The sequence below is a fragment of the Doryrhamphus excisus genome, chromosome 4, assembly GCF_030265055.1.
Source record: "Doryrhamphus excisus isolate RoL2022-K1 chromosome 4, RoL_Dexc_1.0, whole genome shotgun sequence".
In the NCBI taxonomy this organism is placed as follows: domain Eukaryota; kingdom Metazoa; phylum Chordata; class Actinopteri; order Syngnathiformes; family Syngnathidae; genus Doryrhamphus; species Doryrhamphus excisus.
The window spans coordinates 1,031,930-1,054,357 of record NC_080469.1 but is presented as its reverse complement, the minus strand read 5'-3'; the positions used below and the strand labels follow the sequence as shown (position 1 = coordinate 1,054,357).

The 22,428-nt window shown below is 39.0% G+C and overlaps 2 protein-coding genes across 2 annotated transcripts; one reads left to right on the top strand and one right to left on the bottom strand.

Annotated features, from left to right (window-relative positions):
* The first annotated feature begins 139 nt into the window (after positions 1–139).
* Positions 140–9,952, top strand: nelfb (negative elongation factor complex member B). The gene is made up of 13 exons (XM_058070423.1): positions 140–373; positions 1,136–1,296; positions 1,378–1,477; positions 2,870–3,100; positions 3,175–3,360; positions 5,054–5,166; positions 5,236–5,338; positions 5,412–5,507; positions 5,581–5,723; positions 7,191–7,297; positions 7,968–8,109; positions 8,183–8,291; positions 8,417–9,952. The coding sequence occupies exons 1-13, from the start codon at positions 260–262 to the stop codon at positions 8,573–8,575; spliced, it is 1,764 nt and encodes a 587-aa protein (XP_057926406.1). The 5' UTR covers positions 140–259; the 3' UTR covers positions 8,576–9,952.
* A 1,192-nt stretch (positions 9,953–11,144) lies between these two features.
* On the bottom strand, positions 11,145–22,335 carry oclnb (occludin b). The gene is made up of 9 exons (XM_058070376.1): positions 22,057–22,335; positions 19,672–19,741; positions 18,595–19,291; positions 17,404–17,568; positions 13,341–13,447; positions 13,155–13,250; positions 12,553–12,724; positions 11,695–11,736; positions 11,145–11,615 (listed from the first exon to the last, which is right to left on the bottom strand). The coding sequence occupies exons 2-9, from the start codon at positions 19,722–19,724 to the stop codon at positions 11,517–11,519; spliced, it is 1,431 nt and encodes a 476-aa protein (XP_057926359.1). The 5' UTR covers positions 19,725–19,741; positions 22,057–22,335; the 3' UTR covers positions 11,145–11,516.
* Positions 22,336–22,428: the final 93 nt, after the last annotated feature.

Below are 22,428 nucleotides of genomic sequence, written 5' to 3'. Positions count from 1 at the left end.
GGTGCAATTTTTATTTAATGTGGAGCAATTGTGGGCTGAACTTTGATTGACTATGTAATAACTCAAAAGCAAAAAGAGCATGTGTAGTCGATGTACCCACTCCGATACAGTAGATGGCGGTATGCGCCTATAAAGTCAAAGTTGCAACCCGCCATTAAACCAGAAAGAAGACTACTGAAAAGATAATAAGGAGGAGGTGTAAGACAGGCTAGCTAGGTGTAGTTTATACTTGGTTATGTATCTGGAAATAGATGAATAAATGGAGACCAAAATGTTCGGCGGGCTTCCGGAGCTGGGGATCTCGAACGGCGAGGACCTTAAAGAGACTCTCACCAACTGCACAGAGCCACTGAAAGCTATTGACCAGTTCCAGGTATCGTCCACGTTTCACAACGCATCACTTTGTTAAAAGTGTCCCTTTAAGCATGTTTGGAAACTGCTGCAAAGCCCAGATGCCTCATATGTTGATGAATTCTGAGCTAGCTAACTTTGGATGAGGATGCTAATTCTTAAGGTGTTGAATGTGCTTGTCATTTACCCATATCTGCAACGCACACTTTCTTGGTTTATTGTTCTTATAAGTCGCTTGACGCCCTCTTTGATTGAATATTTTTCCCCCTAAATCCCGTTTCTGTGTCGCAAATCGAGTACTTCCGCCAGAACACTTCATTAGCTGCAGGGTGCAGTCCTTCCCCACAGGACTGCAATCTATTTGTGGTGACGGGATGTGTTTGCATTACTGTCCATGAGATATGCTCATGTAATTTTTATGTAATTATACTTAATATGTGGCCTGGAAGCGCTTTTAGATGGGGCAAAAGTGGTGAGTATGCAGTGATGGACACTTAGCAATGTGTACTTGAAGTGTAAGAAGTTCTAAAGTGTGCAAATGAAAAGACAGCCTTAGTTCTTTATGATTGTGCAGGTGCATACTTCTATTTATGGCAGCTCTAGGGACCCTGTACTTGAATTCTGTGTTATCTATCCCTATACTAGCCAAAAATGGCATAAACAAACAAACAAAAGCAGCAATAGGAGTAGTAGATACTGGCACACAAGCCTAGTCGCATGTCCAGATGTACTATTACAATATATAGTGTAGATATACAATAATATGTCCATGTTATGATGGCAGATGGAAAATGGCATCCTTTTGCCAACTCTTCAGTCAGCTCTTCCTTTCCTGGACTTACACGGAACACCCCGACTGGAGTTCCACCAGTCTGTCTTTGATGAGCTTCGGGAAAAGTTAATGGAGAGAGTAGCGACCATCGCTGAGGGCAAGGAGGACGACAGGTGAAATATTTCTGTGAAGGCTTTCCTGCCGGTGGGTACCAGTCCCAATGTGTGTGTTTTGCTCCGTCCATATTCTCCCAGATATGGCAAGCTGGAAGAGTTGCTGGAGAAAAGCTTTCCGTTGGTCAAAATGCCGTCCATTCAACCAGTGGTGATGCAGGTGCTGAAACATTTACCCAAGGCAAGTCTTCTTAACGCAGCATCTCACTCGCTTCGCATGGAGCCAAGTCATTGGTCACAATAACCATCACCTTTCAGAATTACATTTTTTTCACCATGAGCATTATGATGCTAATCTGTGTGTTTAGAGAGGGTTGTCAGTGTGCTTTAATTCTTCATTCATGCACTACTTTCACTCACAAAGAGGACGTGTTTGAATCTGTTGACAAAAAAAACATCATACGCATATATAGAGCTGCAACAATTAATTATTAAAGATAATTTAATTTATTATCCAATTAATGGACAACTATTTTGGTATGTCATTGATCCTTTTTTGATTTGAAAATGTAAATACTGTATTTTTTTGGTTTTAGCCTCTTAAATGTGATTGATTCAATCCCAAATGACAAATTTTCACATTTTTTTCTTTATTTACTTTACTATTTATGCTATTAAAATTACTTTATTTTTCCTCATATTTATTTATTCTTAATATATTTATGTATTTCTATGACTCTTAAAATTTAGACATTTTCTTGTTAGATTTCAACTCTTTTTCTCTCAATATTATATTATAGTTGTTTATTTTTCTATACTGCTTATCCTCATTAGGGTCGTGGGTGTGCTGGAGCCTATGCCAACTGTCTTGGGGCAAGAGGCGGGGTCCACCCTGGACTGGTGGCCAGCCAATCACAGGGCACATATAGACAAACAACCATTCACACTCGCATTCATACCTATGGACAATTTGGAGTGGCTAATTAACCTAGCATGTTTTTGGAATGTGGGAGGAAAACCCATTTAGCAAAAAAAACAAGTTGTTATTTTTAGAATATGCTGTGGGCCAATAAAAAAAAGTTGTGGACCCCAACCCGCACTTTGGACACCCTTACCCTAGATGGACCAAGGTCTGTTTTCATGGATGACTAAGAGAAAAATGTCACATTCTAACCAGAATAAAAAAATGTAAGATTCTAAGAATAAAGTTATTATATTAAGAGGAAAAATGTCATTTTAGTAGCAAACAATGGAAATATTAATACATTTCAAAAGACAACCCCTTTAGTACTGGACATTTTATGTTTTTGACTGATCTTTTTAAAGGCACACAAAATATTGTGTCCTATGGCGTGGCACCTACCAAAACAAAGATTAGACTCTTGTCTTCCTACCTTTTTCTGTTCTTGCGTAATCATCCGTAGAACATAGGAACGTTACAGGAAAATATCAGTTGCTGACTAAAAAAGGGAGAAAAGCAGCTTTTTGTGAAAAGATACATTTCCAGCATAACTGCGACACAAATATTTAGCTCAAATACCTGAACAACTACACCACAACATAAACACCAAAACGTTTTCAGTTGATTTAAGCATGGCTTCCCACAAATGTATACGTTGGTGGCCCCCTGCAGGTGCCTGAGAAGAAACTGAAGCTGGTGATGGCGGACAAGGAGCTGTACAAGGTGTGCGCCGTGGAGGTGAAAAGGCAGATCTGGCAGGACAACCAGGCTCTATTCGGCGATGAGGTGTCGCCACTCCTGAAGCAGTACATCGTGGACAAAGAAGCGGCTCTGTTCAGCAGCGACCTCTCCATTCTGCACAACTTCTTCAGCCCGTCTCCGAAAATGCGCCGCCAAGGGGAGGTGTGTGAAAATACCAACACAAAGAACATCATCAAAATCCGAGTCCAAACGTTCACGGCCTTTGGTCCCGGCAGGTGGTCCTGAAGCTGACCCAGATGATAGGGAAGAACGTCAAGCTGTACGACATGGTGTTGCAGTTTTTGCGAACGCTGTTCCTGCGGACGAGGAACGTTCACTACTGCACTCTCAGAGCAGAGTTGCTCATGTCTCTTCACGACCTGGACATCAGTGAGATCTGTTCTGTGGACCCCTGCCACAAGGTATGAAGACATCACATGACACTAATGGAGGCGTGAAGGTACCCTGAACTTCTACATTGGTTTTGAAGGCTTTTAGAGCACTCGTGAAAAAACACCTTGATATACAGTACACCCCCACTACCCAATATAGTAGACGTAAGAACATCAAATAAGACATACGTAAGATTGATGCTCTGCTAAGAGAGCTGACAGGAAGTGACGTTGGGAGTTCAAAGCTGAGTTTTCCCACAACAGTCTCTTTCCGAATGAGTTTTCCGAAAGCAATGGTATCCATGGAAAGGAATATTCCAATGGCGTGTCTACATGCGCCGCTATAATCAACCAGAATAGTCAACGGGGCATGCCCAGTAAAGCGTAAACACCAACATCACGTGATACCGACTTCCTGGAGTTTTTTTTCCACTTGTTGGAATAACTCCGTATTGCCAGTTTTTCCTTTGTTCAGTCTTGGAATTGAGTTGGAATCAAAACCAAACTTTCCTTAGTAGTCCAGTGCTGATTACTGGCCTCCATTTTTTTTAAAACGGAAGAACGTCTGGATCTGCGTGTTACGTCATATCTCAGCATTGGCTGAAAGAACGTACCCGGGAACAGGAAAAGATAAAGTTCAATCTTGCTAATATTTGATAATGAAGCTGGACACATGTTTTATATAGATATGTATTTTCTTTTGGAATAAAAGTGGACTTGTGAATGGCGTATAGAAGGGTTTAGATTGTGTTCCACAGATGGCGCTAATGCACACCAAAGCTGCTTGCCAACCGCCAATAAACAACAGAAGAAGAAGAAGAACGCAGTCTGACAACTTTCCGTTTTTTAGCGAGTACAAGATACCTCAATCGGATTGGGGAAAGGAATATTCCACCCCCGGGAATCCCATTATCCAGTAAACCTGGGATATATCGGATTCAATTGTTCCCACTGGTTTTGTCCGATATAAGCGAAATCCGTTATATGCGTATACCGGAAAATGTCCGTTTTACGCATATATGGGATTTATATCCGGTATATGCGTAAATGGGATTTTATCCGTTATAAAAAGGCACTTCCTTGACTATGTTTCCAATGTACCTGGACGCGCAGGCAACGCTGCAAACGCTGCAAATGACGTCGTATAGCGGCCTGTCACCATTCGGCGAATCGGAGCGCCACGATGCGGCCATCCGATATATGCCAGGGAAATTTCATGGAAATGCATTGGAACGGGACTGGAGATTTTGTCCGAAATAGGCGAAATCCGTTATAAAAAATCCGATATATGCAATGAATTTTTATTGGAAATGCATTACAGAAAAATCGGTTCTTTTTTATCTGTTCGTTGTGAGCGAATTTCCGATATATCCGAGTCCGATATATCCGAGGTTTACTGTATATTCATTGGGATTGGCACTTTTCTTTGGGAATGAGGTGTATACAAAGGTTACATTCTTTCCCCTTTGAGCAAATAACCTTAATGGAATTGGAATATTTGGGTCCATGTATACGTGGCTAGGGAGTCAAGTCTGGTGCTTGTGTGTCTCACCCAACATTACAGTAACATTACTGACACCTAGTGACCGGTGTAGAATACTACATATCACCACAATCTTTTGAATGCATCTTATTGCCTTATATTTGTGTTTTACTTCATTTTTTTAATGCTTAAAAATGCTTCATAAAATGCACAAAATTATAAGCTTTGGGAATGTTGCAGTTCACATGGTGTTTAGATGCCTGCATCAGAGAGAAGTTCGTGGACGGCAAGCGGGCCAGAGAGCTGCAGGGTTTCCTCGACGGCGTCAAGAAAGGACAAGAGCAAGTTCTCGGGTAAGACGAGCTGGAGCTCGGCTCATCTTGGAGCAAACGAATAACTGAATAATCTTCTGCGGTTTTCAGGGACCTGTCCATGATCCTTTGCGATCCGTTTGCTTCCAACACGCTGGTGCTGAGCATCATGAGGAACCTGCAAGAGCTTCTGAGCCAGGATGCTTTACCCAGGGTGAGGAAGGTGTTCTACGCTTAAGTATAGCAAAAGTTGAATGTTGTCCTCTTTGTTTTTTTTTTGGTACCAGGACAGTCCTGATCTGATGCTGCTTCTGAGGATGCTGTCACTCGGTCAAGGAGCATGGGATATGATTGACAGCCAAGTGTTCAAAGAACCTCGTCTGGTACATCACATGTACTTCATAAAAGCCGTATCATTGAAAGCAGACTGATGTTTTTCTTTTGTTTATGTCTCAGGATTTGGAGTTGATGACTCGCTTCCTACCCGCCATGATGTCGGTGGTTGTGGACGACCACACGTTTAGTGTGGAGCAGAAGCTTCCCAGCGATGAGAAGAGCTCGCTCTCCTATCCCAGCACCTTGCCAGATGCCTTCATGAGGTGGAAGACACAATGCAGTCGCTCTTCAAGTCAAACACGACCGATCACCATGCATTTGCACGCTTGCACATTTTTTGGTCAAAAGATAATTAGTCAGAAAATATGGATGATTTATTTTCATATGGACAACACAACGCCCCAGTTGGAAATAACTCGTATAGAAATGATAATTAGGGGTGAAAATTCCCCCTTCGGTTTGATACTTTACTGGTACAGTTTGATTTAAAAAAAACAAACAAAAAAAAAAAAAAGTACGATGGGGGGGGGGCACTATGAATTCAATTGACAAGACGAGACAATACACAAGATTGGGTCAATATTTTAACATTACTGTTAAGAAAAAACATGCAAATACTAATTATGACAACATGTTGTTATAATATATACATACGTTTACATTTATTCTATATTTTTACATTTATTCTATGGTAGGGATTTGCACTGTGGGTATCCTTGTGGCCCCGCCACATATATATGTATGTATGTGTGTGTATATATATATATGTATGTGTGTATATACATATGTATATATGTATGTATGTATGTGTGTATATATATATATATGTTTCTGTGTGTGTGTGTATATATATGTATGTGTGTATATATACGTATATATATGTGTGTGTGTATATATGTGTATATATATATATATATATATATATACATAGTGTTCCATATGTATATATATGTATGTGTATATATATGTTTATATATGTATGTGTGTATATACGTATGTGTGTATATATATGTATGTATGTGTGTGTATATATACGTGTGTGTATATATACGTATGTGTATATATATGTATGTGTGTATATATATGTATGTATGTGTGTATATATATGTATGTGTGTGTATATACGTATGTATGTATATATGTATGTGTGTATACATATATATGTATATATGTGTGTGTATATATACGTGTGTGTATATATACGTATGTGTATATATATGTATGTGTGTATATATATGTATGTATGTGTGTATATATATGTATGTGTGTGTATATACGTATGTATGTATATATGTATGTGTGTATACATATATATGTATATATGTGTTTATATATATGTATCCATGTGTGTGTGTATATATATATATATATGTGTATATATATATATGTATGTGTGTGTATATATACACATGGGTGGGGCGTTATAGGGCGGGGGACCCAGGGGTCCCAGATCCACAACCAGGCCCCAAGCCGTAGGAGACACGGACCGCCCTTGACCCCGGAGTCGGGGCTACAGCAGTGAGGCAGACAAAGGAGCGGGCGAGGGGGGGGGGCCCCGGGGCCCGCACATGAGGCAAAAGGGCTCACTCTGTTCAGGCCATTGTTCGATGGCCCAATGTTATTTCCCAAATGGATGTACGCCATGTTCAAAGCCATGATGTGTTTTTTTTTTTAAGAGATCACATGACTGCTGTGTAGATGTTCTACCTTGTTCCTTGACTCCTCCTCAGGTACCTGCAGGAGAACCGGGTGGCGTGTGAAATGGGCCTCTATTATGTTCTTCACATCGCCAAGCTGAGGAACAAGAACGCCTTCCAGAGGTTGCTACCTGCCCTGGGTGAGAATCTAACCTCACTTTTACTTTCTTTCCGACTCATTTGGTCTTGTTGAAGAGTAAGAAGCTCAAGCTAGAAGTTACAACTTCTCAATATCCTAACTGTGTTTATTTTGTGTAAGTAACGTTACAAAGCGCTGGCTGTGTCGTTTCCACTTTGATATTATATAAAGTTATATAATATAAGTTAGATAATATATTATATTGTGCCAAAATGGCCTGAACTCAATAAATGCGGACCTACGTTGCTATTTTAAAGGAGACATCTTCAAAAGCTAAATTGCGGTTTACAACTCCTGGAAGCAGCAGAATTAGGAAGTGGGTTTCGGCAGCTGTCCGGAAGTCCTCGGCAGTGCTTGGGCGTGTGTCCAATCACAGCGGAGTGGGCCCGGTTGACCGTTTGTGAGGGAGGCAGGAAATCTATGGAAATACTGCAGGGAGAGGCGTAGAGTCTGGAAGATCTCGAAAGCTAACGTCCCCTTTTAAGTGCAGCGTCAAAACAATATGCGTTCTAAAGCGCCAATGTGGGCTACTACTGCTGCCGTAGTCCAGGCCAAGGTTGTTTTCTTTGCTCCGAACCACTGATATATCCTACTTTGTGTGAACGCAGCGTGCCAGGAACCAGTTCCCCACCATAGACGAGGGCTGATGTCTTTATCTGCTTTCCCCTCAGTGGACACGTACAATGACATGGCCTTCGGGGACATTTTCCTGCACCTACTGACCGGACACCTCACTCTGCTCTCCGATGAGTTCGGAGGGGAAGAATTCTGTTCCGTCGTCTTTGATGGCTTCCTCCTGACTTCCTTTTCCAGGTTTGCTCCTTGTGCAGGATGATAGAACTCTGGAATCTATCAGCCTATAAAATAACGGACGTGTATTTTCCAGTAAGGAGAACGTCCACAGACACACCCTCCGCATGCTGCTGCATCTCCACCACAAAGTCTCGCCATCATGCATGGAAACCTTGATGAAAACTCTGGAACCTCCGAAGCAGGTTAGCCTCTCTTTTGATTCAATACGTTTCTCAAAGATGGCCGACAATGTGTAAACATGATGTTCCTTGGTTAGAAACGCGCTCTAGCGATGACTGACGGCATTTACTCATGCGGATCATTCCAGAGCAGCGAGCCCGTGAAGGAGCTCCACAGCCAGCTGGCGGAGAAGCTGGAGGCGCAGAAGAAGAGTCCTCCCGCGCCGGAGGAAGCTCCGTCCCTGGATCTCAGCCTGCATCCCGTCAACGTGCCCACCACAGCTTCCACCCCGACTAAAACCCTTTGAGACACGAGCTACAACGGCTAAGCTAATTCTGCAGCTTCTTGTCACTTGGCTGTGTTTTTATTCCACACCTTTTGTATACGTGTGTAGTACACACAGTCCTTGTACTATGACAAATACATAGTAGTTTTTTTTTCGGTTTTGACTTTGGAAAACAGTGATGGACATTTTTTCCTTTTTTTTGAGTAAACATCATGTTGACATGGTCCATCCTGGACTTAACTGATGAATCAAAACGGTACCCTTCGGATCAACGGACAAAGAAACTACTTCCTGTATCTCCTTCCTTTGTGACACCCTTTCGTCTTTTTATACTGTATTTTATATGTATACATCATGTGTACAGTCTGACTGACTTACAGGGAGGGGGGGGTGGTTTTGTGGAATGTTTGTCACACTTTCAGATCGTCAAACTAATTAAAATATCAGCCAATGACAACACAGCCGAACACAAAATAAATATAGTATTTTGTGTTAGCTGCTACGATAACAATATTGCTGTAGCTTGTTTAATATACAAGTCAGTTACGTAAATGGAACACTGTTAGCATTTTTTTTTGTGGGGGCTAAAGCATCAAAATATGTATTTCTCATGACGTCCGTTGTTAACTAGCTCATATTAACTATTTTTCTCACACTATAATGCACAGAAAAGGGAAGTAAGTCCGTGTTTTCTCCCTTAAAGGAGACCCATTATGCTAATTCTTCCACCATTTATATTGAGCTATGGTCTCCTATAGAGCCGCTACACACAATAACCCACACATGCCCACTCTGCCGTGATTGGTCACACACCCAAAGTGATTCCTAACTATGAACCATATAAGGAAGTCCGTCTCTCTGTGACATCACAAACGGGCAGTTTTACCACGCCTTCTGAAACCGAGCGTTTTGAGCCATCAAAACTTCTTTCAGAACTCGCTTCCAAATGTGCAAACCTCATTATCGGAAACTTTGGCATCGCTAACACGAGAATACAACAATACATTTATAGGTTAGAAAAGTGGAAAAAAGCATAATAGGTCCCTTTTTCATGAAAAGTTTCATTTAAAAACTGCATTTTGTGTTATTGACTAATATTTAAATTAGTTTGATCTCAAGTGTAACAAACATGCAAAAATAGAACAAATTAGGAAAGACACAAATACTTATCCACACCACTGTATATGTTAATGTGGAATTAATGTATAAGTTCCCACTTGGACTCAACTCCAGGAAGACCGAGGACCTCCTGTATGTGAAAGCCAACTCATTGGGTGGCTTTTGTGTTTTCTTCCAGTGGAGTCAGTGGTGCAAGACGTATGAAAATCAGTGACTGGAAAAAATTCTCAATGGTCAAAAAAGTTGTGGTTAGAAGTAAAAGTATTACCTTAACTCTGACTGCTGTCATTTCTTCTACAACAACCTAAGTATATTGGTATATAGTATATTGGTATATTGGTGTATTGGTATATAGTATAGTATTGGTATATTGGTATATTGGTGTATTGGTATATAGTATATTGGTATATTGGTATATTGGTATATTGATGTGTTGGTATATAGTATATTGGTATGTAGTATATTGGTATATTGGTGTATTGTTATATTGGTATATAGTATATTGTTATATTGGTATATAGCATATTGGTGTATTGGTGTATTGGTATATAGTATATTGGTATATTGGTGTATTGGTATATAGTATAGTATTGGTATATTGGTGTATTGGTGTATTGGTGTATTGGTATATAGTATATTGGTGTATTGGTGTATTGGTATATAGTATAGTATTGGTATATTGGTGTATTGGTGTATTGGTGTATTGGTATATAGTATATTGGTATATTGTTATATTGGTATATTGGTGTGTTGGTATATAGTATATTGGTATGTAGTATATTGGTATATTGGTGTATTGTTATATTGGTATATAGTATATTGTTATATTGGTATATAGCATATTGGTGTATTGGTATATTGTATATTGGTATATTGGTGTATTGGTATATAGTATATTGGTATATTGGTGTATTGGTATATAGTATATTGGTATATTGGTGTATTGGTATATAGTATATTGGTGTATTGTTATATTGGTGTATTGTTATATTGGTATATAGTATATAGTATATTGGTATATAGTATATTGTTACATTGGTATATAGTATAATGGTGTATTGTTATATTGGTATGTAGTATATTGGTATATTGGTGTATTGGTATATAGTATATTGGTGTATTGTTATATTGGTATATAGTATATAGTATATTGGTATATAGTATATTGTTACATTGGTATATAGTATAATGGTGTATTGTTATATTGGTATGTAGTATATTGGTATATTGGTGTATTGGTATATAGTATATTGGTGTATTGTTATATTGGTATATAGTATATTGTTGTATTGTTATATTGGTATATAGTACATTTATTATACATTTAAAACCACATCTCCAAGCACTTGACCCTGCTCGTTCTCCCTCAATCTGCCACTCCCACCTGATTTTGGGCGTGCTTCCTCACCATTACAAGGTAAAGTATAAAATGCCTTTATAAAAAAATTATACAATGTATAAAAATGCAATATGTCCAGAGGAATGCATTTTATTTAAATGTACCTAAAAATAAACATTCACATGTAAACCAAATATCGTCTGCAAATTTACAATATATTTCAAATATCAGGGAAAAAAAAGACGTCATTTACAGTACTGCAAAATCATAAACTATACATTTAATTAGTGTATATATATAACATTTTCAACCTTATTTAAAGTTGTTCTTTGTTGAGGAATTAGAATTGACTCAACTGTGAGGAAAAAATAAAACGTACAAACACCTCAAATGATCCCTTCACTTTATAAAAATATATTAAGGGATGTGGAGAAAAAAAAAAAACAAAAACAACCAAAATATGTTTTTTTTTTTCACTTCATGCATAAACGCTGTAGATTCAATTCAAGGCCGATGGTCGTAGTCACTGATCATCTTTTTGATGTGTGAAAGCTTGGACCTGAGATTTCGGCATCGTCTCTTATTGATCTGGTAGTCTGGACTCTAAAATGGAGACAAAGGGGCCAACAATCAAAAACAAAGTTGCAAAAATTATTATTTTGACTTTTTTACTTTGACTTACTTTCTTCACGTTCTTCAGAGAGACGTACTCGTCCATGGCGTCCTGAACAGAAAACACTAATTCATCTCAACTTTTCAACGGGTTTGTTTTCAAAAGGAAGTGTGACTCGGGTGATTGGTTGGATTTTTGCAGGCCAAAAAAGCACAATAAAAATGTATGGATAATTCATTTGCCCCCCCCACTGATGGAAAGCTGTTGACTGAAACAGTCTGCGTATGTCTCAGGAGGTAGAGTGGTTATTGCCCAATCCAGTGGTTGCTGGTTCCATCATCTGTCCCACAGTAATTATTCACCTCACTTACATATTTCTACATTAAGTCTCAATTTTTACTTTACAATATTTCATATTGTCAGACTTAAAACAAATTAAAGTGAAAAATCATTTTACATGACTGGAACATCCCACTTCCTGCATGGGGTCACATGGCTCATTATCATACATTTCAACAATTATTCACCATTTTTGTCCAATAATCACACAAACCATTCCAACATCAAAACGTTCATCTCAATCTATCAGGACTTTTCTACAAAATTCCACTTTTTCCATAATACAATATTTTCTGTGACGGAATGTTGTTGTGGGGTCTTTTGTGACCTCTCCGATGAGTTGTTGTTGCACTCTTGGGGTTATTTTGTTTCATCGGCCATTTGTGGATAATGGCTCTCACTGTGGTTTGCTAGAGTCCCAAAGCTTCAGGAACGGCTTTATAACCTTTTCCAGTCTGATAGAATTCAATTCATCTTAGTTGTGCATTTTTGTGTTTTACAAATATTGTTGGAAGTGAAACATGTAAGTTTGACAAAAAATGTTTCATAGTACTGTAAAAAAAAAAAAAAAGGCTGTACTTGACTTACCAGAAACTGCGAACTTCCCTCGGGATGTTTGTCCAGCTCTCCATCCAGATACGCGAGGCGTTGGTTTATGGAGTCCAGGTCAGCCTGAATTCTTTTGTACTCATGGTAGTCCCGGTCAAACTCTTGTTTGTAGGCCAGACGTTCCTCTTCATCCACAATGGAGGGAAACAACCTGCAGAGACACATAGAAAGATGGAACTTTCATCTGAAAGTAACGTGAGCTATGAACTCCTCATCAGTATCCAGGTCTTGGTAATATGGCTAATATGGCTAATATGGCTCATATGGCTCATATGGCTAATATGGCTAATATGGCTAATATGGCTAATACGGCTAATACGGCTAATACGGCTAATACGGCTAATATGGCTAATATGGCTAATACGGCTAATACGGCTAATACGGCTAATATGGCTAATATGGCTAATATGGCTAGTATGGCTAATATGGCTAATATGGCTAATATGGCTAATATGGCTAATATGGCTAGTATGGCTAATACGGCTAATACGGCTAATACGGCTAATATGGCTAATATGGCTAATATGGCTAATATGGCTAATATGGCTAATATGGCTAATATGGGACATTACAGTACTTACTTGCTGAAGTTCTCCTCCTCAAGTTCATCTGCTGAGTCAGCACCAGTGTCAAAATCCTTCAGTCTGACCACGCCGTCCACAGAAACATCCGAACCCCTGCAATACGAGCCACATCTTTGTTTGTGGAAGGAACACCAGTGGAAACCATGAAGACATTTTCTTCATGACTCCAGCTCCATGTCTTACCCTGGTATGTAAATGGGCTTGTTGTGGTCACCGTAACCCTGAGGTGCCCCCACCTGATCGTTGTAGTCATTCAGCAGCGTCTCCGGCTCGCCGGACACTTTGTTCACCTGGAGAAATAATTAATAATTTTTCACACATAAAAATACAAAGATAAGGCATTCAGAAGGCGCATCCAAAGATGTGATGCTATGTAGTATTCTAAGCTGGTCGCCAGGTGTCAGTAATATTACATGAGACACACAAGCACCAGACCTGACGGCCAAAACAACAGGCTTTTCTTGCAGGTTTGAATGAACGCAGATAAAAGTCAACTCTGAACGAGCGATTTATGTGATTTATGATTTTGTGTTTATGAACACATTTATAGCAAGACACAACAAGCACAGTCTTATTTATGTATCTTACCTATTTTTTATCCTCGTATTATGTCCACTATATTTGGTAAGTGCGCAAAAATGAGTCTTGTGTGCTGTAAGTATGCAAAAACTCTATTCATAAATAAGGAGTCCTACTTGATAAAGGAGGCTTACTAACATTACACATCTTTCAAATCAATTATTTGTATTTCATGTGGAGTATATAGTAGTATATAATTTGACTTGAAATGTTCCTTATGGGTTCAAAAAAATATTAAAAATAATTCACACCATTTTGTGTATGAACTTGGCCAGTTATTAGTCAAGAATTAATCATTTTTCACATATAAAAATACAAAGACAAGGCCTTCAGAAGGCGCATCCAAAGATGTGATGCTATGTAGTATCCTAAGCTGGTCGCCAGGTGTCAGTAATATTACATGAGACACACAAGCACCAGACCTGACGGCCACAACAACAGGCTTTTCTTGCAGGTTAGAATGAACGCAGATAAAAGTCAACTCTGAACGAGCGATTTATGTGATTTATGATTTTGTGTTTATGGACACATTCATAGCAAGACACAACAAGCACAGTCTTATTTATGTCTTATATGTACTATTTTCTATCCTCGTATTATGTCCACTATATTTGGTAAGTGCGCAAAAATGGGTCTTGTGTGCTGTAAGTATGCAAAAACTCAATTCATAAATAAGGAGTCCTACTTGAAGGAACCGTTACTAACATCATACATCTTTCAAATCAATTATTTGTATTTCATGTGGAGTATATAGTAGTATATAATTTGACTTGAAATGTTTCTTATGGGTTCAAAAAAATATTAAAAATAAATATTATATAATAAGTAATATTACATGAGACACACAAGCACCAGACCTGACGGCCACAACAACAGGCTTTTCTTGCAGGTTTGAATGAACGCAGATAAAAGTCAACTCTGAACGAGCGATTTATGTGATTTATGATTTTGTGTTTATGAACACATTTATAGCAAGACACAACAAGCACAGTCGTATTTATGTCTTATATGTACTATTTTCTATCCTCGTATTATGTCCACTATATTTGGTAAGTACGAAAAAATGGGTCCTGTGTGCTGTAAGTATGCAAAAACTCAATTTATAAATAAGGAGTCCTACTTGATAAAGGAGGCTTACTAACATTACACATCTTTCAAATCAATTATTTGTATTTCATGTGGAGTATATAGTAGTATATAATTTGACTTGAAGTGTTTCTTATGGGTTCAAACGTTTCCATTAGCTTGAGCCCCCCCCCCCCACACGTTATTGTTTTCATTCCAGAAGGTAGACACTAGGTAGTAAAAGCAGTTTTGCAAGTCAGACTGGTTGGTCTACTCCCAGCATGCCTGAATAGTACCGTATCAACAAGGAGCTGAAGATATTATCATCCGTGACAGAAACTGCAAAGCCATTTTTTCACAGCAGTAAATAGATTCAGAAAGTTCTTCTTCTGCGGCGTCACACACGAGTGCCTTGGAGCAACATCCATTCCCAAAGAACACACACGCTTGTATTTGTACGGATGTTGTGTGACATCACACGTCTCTTCATTGACCACACCCAGAAACTTCACATGAAACTCTTCCCCCCTGAGGTCAGTGTTTGGCACATATATGTCAAGGCATGTCCCACACACAACACGCCAAAGGCATGTTTAAGCAACGCTTCACTCAATCAAGGAAATCATCAAAAAGTGTCCTAAAGTAACATTTGATGAACATTTCAGCTGACTAGGAAATGTTTGGAATGTCGATCAGACGACAAAGAAAAAAAAAAACAAACCTCAGATGACATTGTTTCAATTGTTCTATGACCTCCACCAAGGAAAGTCACGTCCTCTTCCACCTTTCATGTTTTCATTCATTCGCTATTTTTATACAGAATAAGATGACAACAGAAGTTAATTCAGGATATTATATATTTCATATAAAACAGGGGATTCCAACGTTTTCCAGCAATTGCCAAATACTGAAATCTTCCAAGTATTTTAACTTTCTTCTCAAATCATCTTATCGTAATATTCCCATAATATTATAACTTTCCCAAAAATGACAACTTTCTCTTTGGGCTTTTCCCTTCAGGGTTCACCACAGCAAATCAATCTCCTTCATCCAACCTTGCCTTAAACCCTGTATATAATAATAGTATTAATAATATACAGTAGTAATAATATTAATAGTAATAATATTATTACCTAAAAAATTCTCTTTAAAATATGACATCTTTCACATAATAGTTTTTATCTGTTTTCTGTTTTCTCAATTTCTTACAATTTACAACTATTTCAACATTGTGCTTGTAAATCTTCTTCTTGTCCCATTATTCCTTTATTCCCAAAAATTCCCATTTTTCCCACCATCTCCCTGCATGGTCCACCCTCACCCTCACTTTCTTGTTCCATTTTCAGTACCAACAAAAATCACTGCTCTAGATCACTCTCAATGCTTCCAACGCAAGGGTAAACTACAAATAAAGGAAAGGTAAATAATATAAATAATAAAATAATATATGTAAATAAACGAAACATACACTGTGGCAATAAAGAATACATTAAATATCACCTTAATAGACATAGACATCCTGCAATTCTATCACAACAAACACTAACTTCCATCACAATTTTGGGATAAACTGACAAGTCGGGCATCTAAAAATGGCGAGACTGCTAAATTATTGTCAAAAAATGTACTTTCATATGCCAGTAAAGCATTCATTCATTCATTCATTCATTTTCTACCGCTTTTTCCTCACGAGGGTCGCGGGGGGTGCTGGAGCCTATCCCAGCTGTCTTCGGGCGAGAGGCGGGGTACACCCCGGACTGGTCGCCAGCCAATCACAGGGCACATATAGACAAACAACCATTCACACTCGCATTCATACCTATGGACAATTTGGAGTCACCAATTAACCTAGCATGTTTTTGGAATGTGGGAGGAAACCGGAGTACCCGGAGAAAACCCACGCATGCACGGGGAGAACATGCAAACTCCACACAGAGATGGCCGAGGGCGGGGACCGAACCCTGGTCTCCTAGCTGTGAGGTCTGCGCACTAACCACCAGACCGCCGTGCCGCCCCAGTAAAGCATATTTGCTGAAATATTGTGCCTTTTGCAGTTAAGGTTATAGAAAACACACGCTGATGCAATGTTATTGAAAAAAATAAATCTCAAAACATCGTAACATTTGACGCAAAATCTGCAAAATGATGCATTTGAGGACACAACAATAAAAAAAAATCAAAAACAACGTGTCAAATCCATGCAGGACTGACGCAGCCCTCTGGCAAGGTTTTATGCTGAGTCATCCTTGTTGCTGTAAAGTTGTTTCATCAGCAAACTGGCTGCTGTTATCATGCACATCCTGACAATCCGTCCAAGGTCCTGTCATGGATGTCCACGTTCATGTTTGTAGCTAACTTAAATACTTCGTCAAGCACCTCTAAGTCACACTTGTGAGTTAGTGAAACTCGAGTCTTTGTCAATCACCCGTGAGTCACACATCATTTAGCTAGGCTAATAGTTCAATTAGCTAGTGGTCGCAGGGGCCAGTAAGTGAACAAATCACTGGAGACGAGTACCCGTGAGTCCATATTCATCCAAAAAAAGTCGTTCCCGACATCTCGCATGTAAGTCCCAGTCATACAGGACAACAGACTGACTCACCCACTCTCCAACGCTGTGATGCAGACCATCGCTGACCACCTTCACATCCTCCCACAGAATACGGTCTCGACCCCAGCGCCGAATGCTGGAGCGAGTCTTGGCCGCAAACACCAGCAGAATGATTAGAGCCACAAACACCAGGAAGCCCAGGACAATTGCGATGGCCTGCAGGAAAAGGAAGACACCGTTTAAATATTCCGCCAACATTCATTTTTCTTCACTATTCGCCATATAGTTTTTCAGTAAATGCTAAATATAACCGTGATGATCGTTTCAGATTTATGGAAAGTTCTTGAAGCATCTTGAGGTTTGCGGTTGTGCTGAACTTGCTAGGCCGGTCTGGACTTGACATCTTGGCAGTTGAGTGAAAGTACAATAAAAAATGTTAGGTCTTTTTCATATCTTTTTCTAGACATACAGGTACTGTATATACTTTATGTCTTTGTCCAGACTCCTCTTTTCACCGGGAAACTCACATATTTTACCGGCGCCCTTCCGTTTTAAACTCTGCCATATATTATATATATTATATATATATATATTCTTGTTTAATACCAGAATTGCCCTTATTTTCAAATGCAAATGACAGGGATGGTATACCCATAAATCCTTGGATGTCACTTTAACAATGAAGAGGGCGCCCTATGACATATTCAATCAATAAATAAATCATTTGGAGGCAAAAACAACATGAAGTCTAGGGGCAAAAAATGAAAAATGATGACTACATTGTATACTTAAGATGTGTTTAAAAGTGTGTGAGGCATATTATGGGCTTAATCTGAGTTTTTGTTCTGAGTGAACAATGGCAATTGAAGAGAGACTCTAATAATTACAACTTTTATTGCAAATGCTGATCCCAAAGCGGAAGACAATGTCAAGGTCAAGTTGGCAGGAGGGCTTGGAGGGCAAGGAGTGAGCCATGTGCTATAAATGTTAATTTATTTTTATTTTATTTTATTTTATTTTATTTTATTTTATTTTATTTTATTTTATTTTATTTTATTTTATTTTATGTTATGTTATGTTATGTTATGTTATGTTATGTTATGTTATGTTATGTTATGTTATTTTATTTTATTTTATTTTATTTTATTTTATTTTATTTTATTTTATTTTATTTTATTTTATTTTACTTTTATTTATTTTATAATTTTGTATTGTAATAATTTACTTGATATCTTCTCTTACCTCTTGGGGTTCCACCACACAGTAATGGTATAGGTACTGGTTGATGAAGATACCCTGAGCTTGGTTCTGGTTCTGGTACTGGGCACACAGCTGGCGGATCTGGTTGTAGTAAATGGACCCCGAGGACTGTGCAGTTGGGTTGACTGCCACCAGGTACACGATGGTGGCAATGATCATCAGAAAGGCCAAGATGGCGCAGATGATGATTGTTGCCAGGTAGAACTTTGACGAGTGGGCAGCGCTTTGTCTTGACACCACCAGCACAAAAATGATGAGCACAGCGATGAAGGTGATGGCGGCAATGGCAATGATGAAGCCTTTGCCGGCCTTCGGATCCAGCTGAGATCCGTAGCCGTAGCCACCAGAGAAGGAACTGCCACCTCCAAAAGAGCCGCTTCCAAAGCCCCCGCCCCCGAAGTTGCCGCCGAATCCGCCGCCAAATCCGCCGCCACCAAATGAGCCGAAACCTGGCACCAGGCCGCCGCTACCACCGCCCAGACCTAAGGTGTTGACGTCATAGTCCCAGGCAAGCGTGGAGGCCACGCAGGCAAACACTGCCACGCACATGATGATGATCAAGATACAAAGTATCTTCATTACACCGGGCGGTGAACTCCAGCGATAGAAGTGAAGCATCTTGTCTCCTGGGTGGTAGGAAAAGACGGGGTTGGACGTGTGCTCGCTATGCCTGTGTCGGCTGCAACAGAAGACAAAAGCCAGAAGAATGTGTGTTTTAGGAGAATCCAGTGTTATGGTGGAAAATGGCTAAGTTAGTAGCGACTAAATACATATTTTGACAGCTATGCAACTGCAATATGTTGCGGTTTTCGTATGTCCTGCTTTTGGTAGGATTTGTTTTTTTCAACAAATTATTGCCAAAATGATGTCTTGGTGTTTGTGTGCCAAACAAACAAACAATGCATCCACACTTTGGTTACTCAGCCGCTGTAAAGAATGGTTCGTTTAGAGTTCGGACAGTACGGACAGATTCCGGCCAGGGCTCAATCCAATCGAGTGAATTTACAAGGCACATAGGTACATAGGGAAACACAGTATATAAAAAAAAAACACACTCACTGTTTGTTGCCACTGGGCTGGTATGGTGGAATGCTGCTTTTATCACCTGGCATTGTGACGTCCACTTATTCTGCAACAAAATGACGCAACCATTTACTCAAAAATTATGTACATTTAACGCATAAGAAGCCACAGCAATGATGGGGTTAAAGCTCATAGAAGACATGATTGATGTTTTTCTATATTGTTCATGCTAAATGTACAATATAACTTCACACCTTTTGTGTAGCAAAATTTTGAATTGAAGCGAAGAACATTCTTAGAATATCATAGAATTTAGTTTATTATTAACAAGCACATGTCATGTTCTGCATGACAGTTTGTTTTTTCTTCGATTCCTTTTGTTTCGTCTGTTCCTGTTTGGACTGAATGCTTCACCTTTACTCTGGTTAGTGAGAACTGCCACATACACGATTTGGAATTAGGGTTCTATTCAATTCCGATGAGGCTTCTGCTATTTCCTGGTTCATTATGTGTCCTTGGACTACCCGTGTGTTTGATCTGTTTTCCCAGTACTTTGGTACGCTGGTAATTTGGTTCCAAATCCAGCCATGATAACAACATTTCCACAAAGTAAGATTTCTTATATATAAATGGAATATTTTCCCAATTACGGCATATAAAACGTGTTTACAACCTTCTAAATATGTTGTGTAATGTTATTAGAGCCCTCCAGACATGGAATAAAACCACATAGTCACTTTTACACTCTTATTACCATTCATACTCTTAGCCATTTAGAATATATATAAAACCGATGCTTGTGGTGGGTGGCGGACAGGAAGTGACGTCGGGGGTTCAGAGTCGGGTTGTTGTGGTTATGGCCGCAATAAAACAACACAATTTGAATCATCTTCTTAATGGCTAGTATTTGTCTTTTAGTTCATTTAGCCATGTTTATGCTTGAAAATGCTTAATTTAAGCAAATAATATATGTAATTTGTTTAAATATGGCTTTGGTCTTACTAATAATAGGCTAACAGCATGATTTATTAATTCAATGGGCTTTCACTTGTAGAGCACTTTTCCACTTCGAAGGTACTCCAAGGACTTTGACACTGTTAGCACATTTACCTCCTGATGACACAGCATCGGGAGCAAGTGGAGATTCGGTATCTTGCCCAAGGATACTTCGACACGATCATGGGAGGAAGATTGGGAGATGACCACTCTACCACCTGAGCCATTAATATATTTGAAAAACCATGACCAGCAAAAACACTGGTCAAAGATGACAGCAAAGATGCCGTTTTTAAAGACATACAATCATCACTCGCCCCTTTGCAGTTTCACCCTATTAATAAATCATGTTGTTTTGTGGTTGAATACGGCCTATTGTTAGTCCATTAATGTATTTTTTGAAGTAAAATACAAATATTAGGCATTCTGAAGATGCATTCAAACACATTGTAATGATATGTAGTATTCTCTACTGGTCACTAGGTGTCACTTGGGCTTTTATCACAGCTTGGAATGATGTCACAAGAGGCACAATAATCCCTGACGCAAGCTAATGTTGCAGTAGTAACCCACACCAAGCTAAAAGTCAGCTATGAAACCATGACATCACTTCCTGTCATTCAGCACCGGAACACATTTACAGCAACACGCTCGAGCACAAGTCATATTCAATTTAAATGTCATATTTCCTCTTATTAGGTATGTCTACCATATTGGGCAATAGGAGTGTAAAGGTGACAATAGGAGTCGTTCTTTGTGTATAGAGGGCTCTAATGAAAAAAAAAAACTATGTTGGAGGTCATAAGCAAGTTTTCTTTGCTCTGACTACAAAAATATTCCATTTATAAATAATGAATCCGACTTTGCAGAAATCTCTCAGCTTTCAGTTATAACATTAAACCTTTTTTTTCTTCCTCAAAACATCTCACAACCTGTATTTTCTCTAAAATGACCTTTCAAAATATCCTGATGTGGACCATGTTGACCAAACTTTGCTTCTTCCTACTTCTTCTTGGTGTTAAATTGCTAAAGTGTAAACACGTGATGTTATGACTGGCTATTTTGTGTCATGTTATAAATATGCTGGCACAATCAATAATCTTTATTTTAACAAAAGATTAGCTGCAAAATAATAAAGAAAGGCTAAGAGGCACAGCTAGAAATGTAAGCTAATGTAATGTAAGCTAACTCAACATGGGTGGTGGAAACATTAATACACCCAAAAAGTAAGAATAAATCCAGGAAACTAATTAACTAAAATTACTAATGGCACAGCAGGAAGAGTAGCAAGAGTTCAAAGCGAAACAGAAGTCTTAACAGAAAGGAACGTTCGAAATCTAGAGACATTCACCATATGATATGTTTAGATACATTAGCACACAGCTTAAGTACATAACGTACATAACTTAGGATTTTAAAACCTACCTTTTGACGAGGGACAAGAAGATGATACCTGTGTTCTTCAGCAGGTAAAAGTGAGACTACCAAGGTGTGTGCTCATCACACCTGCTCCTCCTCAGTCTTACTGGACTAACCTGTTTTACTCCCTGTTTCCGACACACAACACACAGCTCTCACTGTTTCAAAACAACATGGCCGCCCTGTGTATTTCATCAATACCTCGCTCAAGTTCTCAGTTTTCTGGTGCTGCACAACAAATCATATGTCCATTCCACTAACCCTTAATACTTTAAAAGTGTTTGTATATGTCCTATACAGCTAAGTGATATATAGGGACCATTTAGGAGTGGTTTTAATGTGGCCAGCCATGGATATGGCCACCCCAAAATGGCAGTT

Bases quoted from the DNA above. Each gene is read 5' to 3' on its own strand.
- nelfb (XM_058070423.1), top strand. From the start codon at position 260: ATGGAGACCAAAATGTTCGGCGGGCTTCCGGAGCTGGGGATCTCGAAC. The intron at 5,508-5,580 runs GTACATCACATG...TTTATGTCTCAG, and splicing joins TGTTCAAAGAACCTCGTCTG to GATTTGGAGTTGATGACTCG. The intron at 8,292-8,416 runs GTTAGCCTCTCT...GGATCATTCCAG, and splicing joins CTCTGGAACCTCCGAAGCAG to AGCAGCGAGCCCGTGAAGGA.
- oclnb (XM_058070376.1), bottom strand. From the start codon at position 19,724: ATGCCAGGTGATAAAAGCAGCATTCCACCATACCAGCCCAGTGGCAAC. The intron at 19,292-19,671 runs GTGAGTGTGTTT...CTTCTGTTGCAG, and splicing joins CAGCCCAGTGGCAACAAACA to CCGACACAGGCATAGCGAGC. The intron at 12,725-13,154 runs GTAAGTACTGTA...GTGTCTCTGCAG, and splicing joins GAGGAGGAGAACTTCAGCAA to GTTGTTTCCCTCCATTGTGG.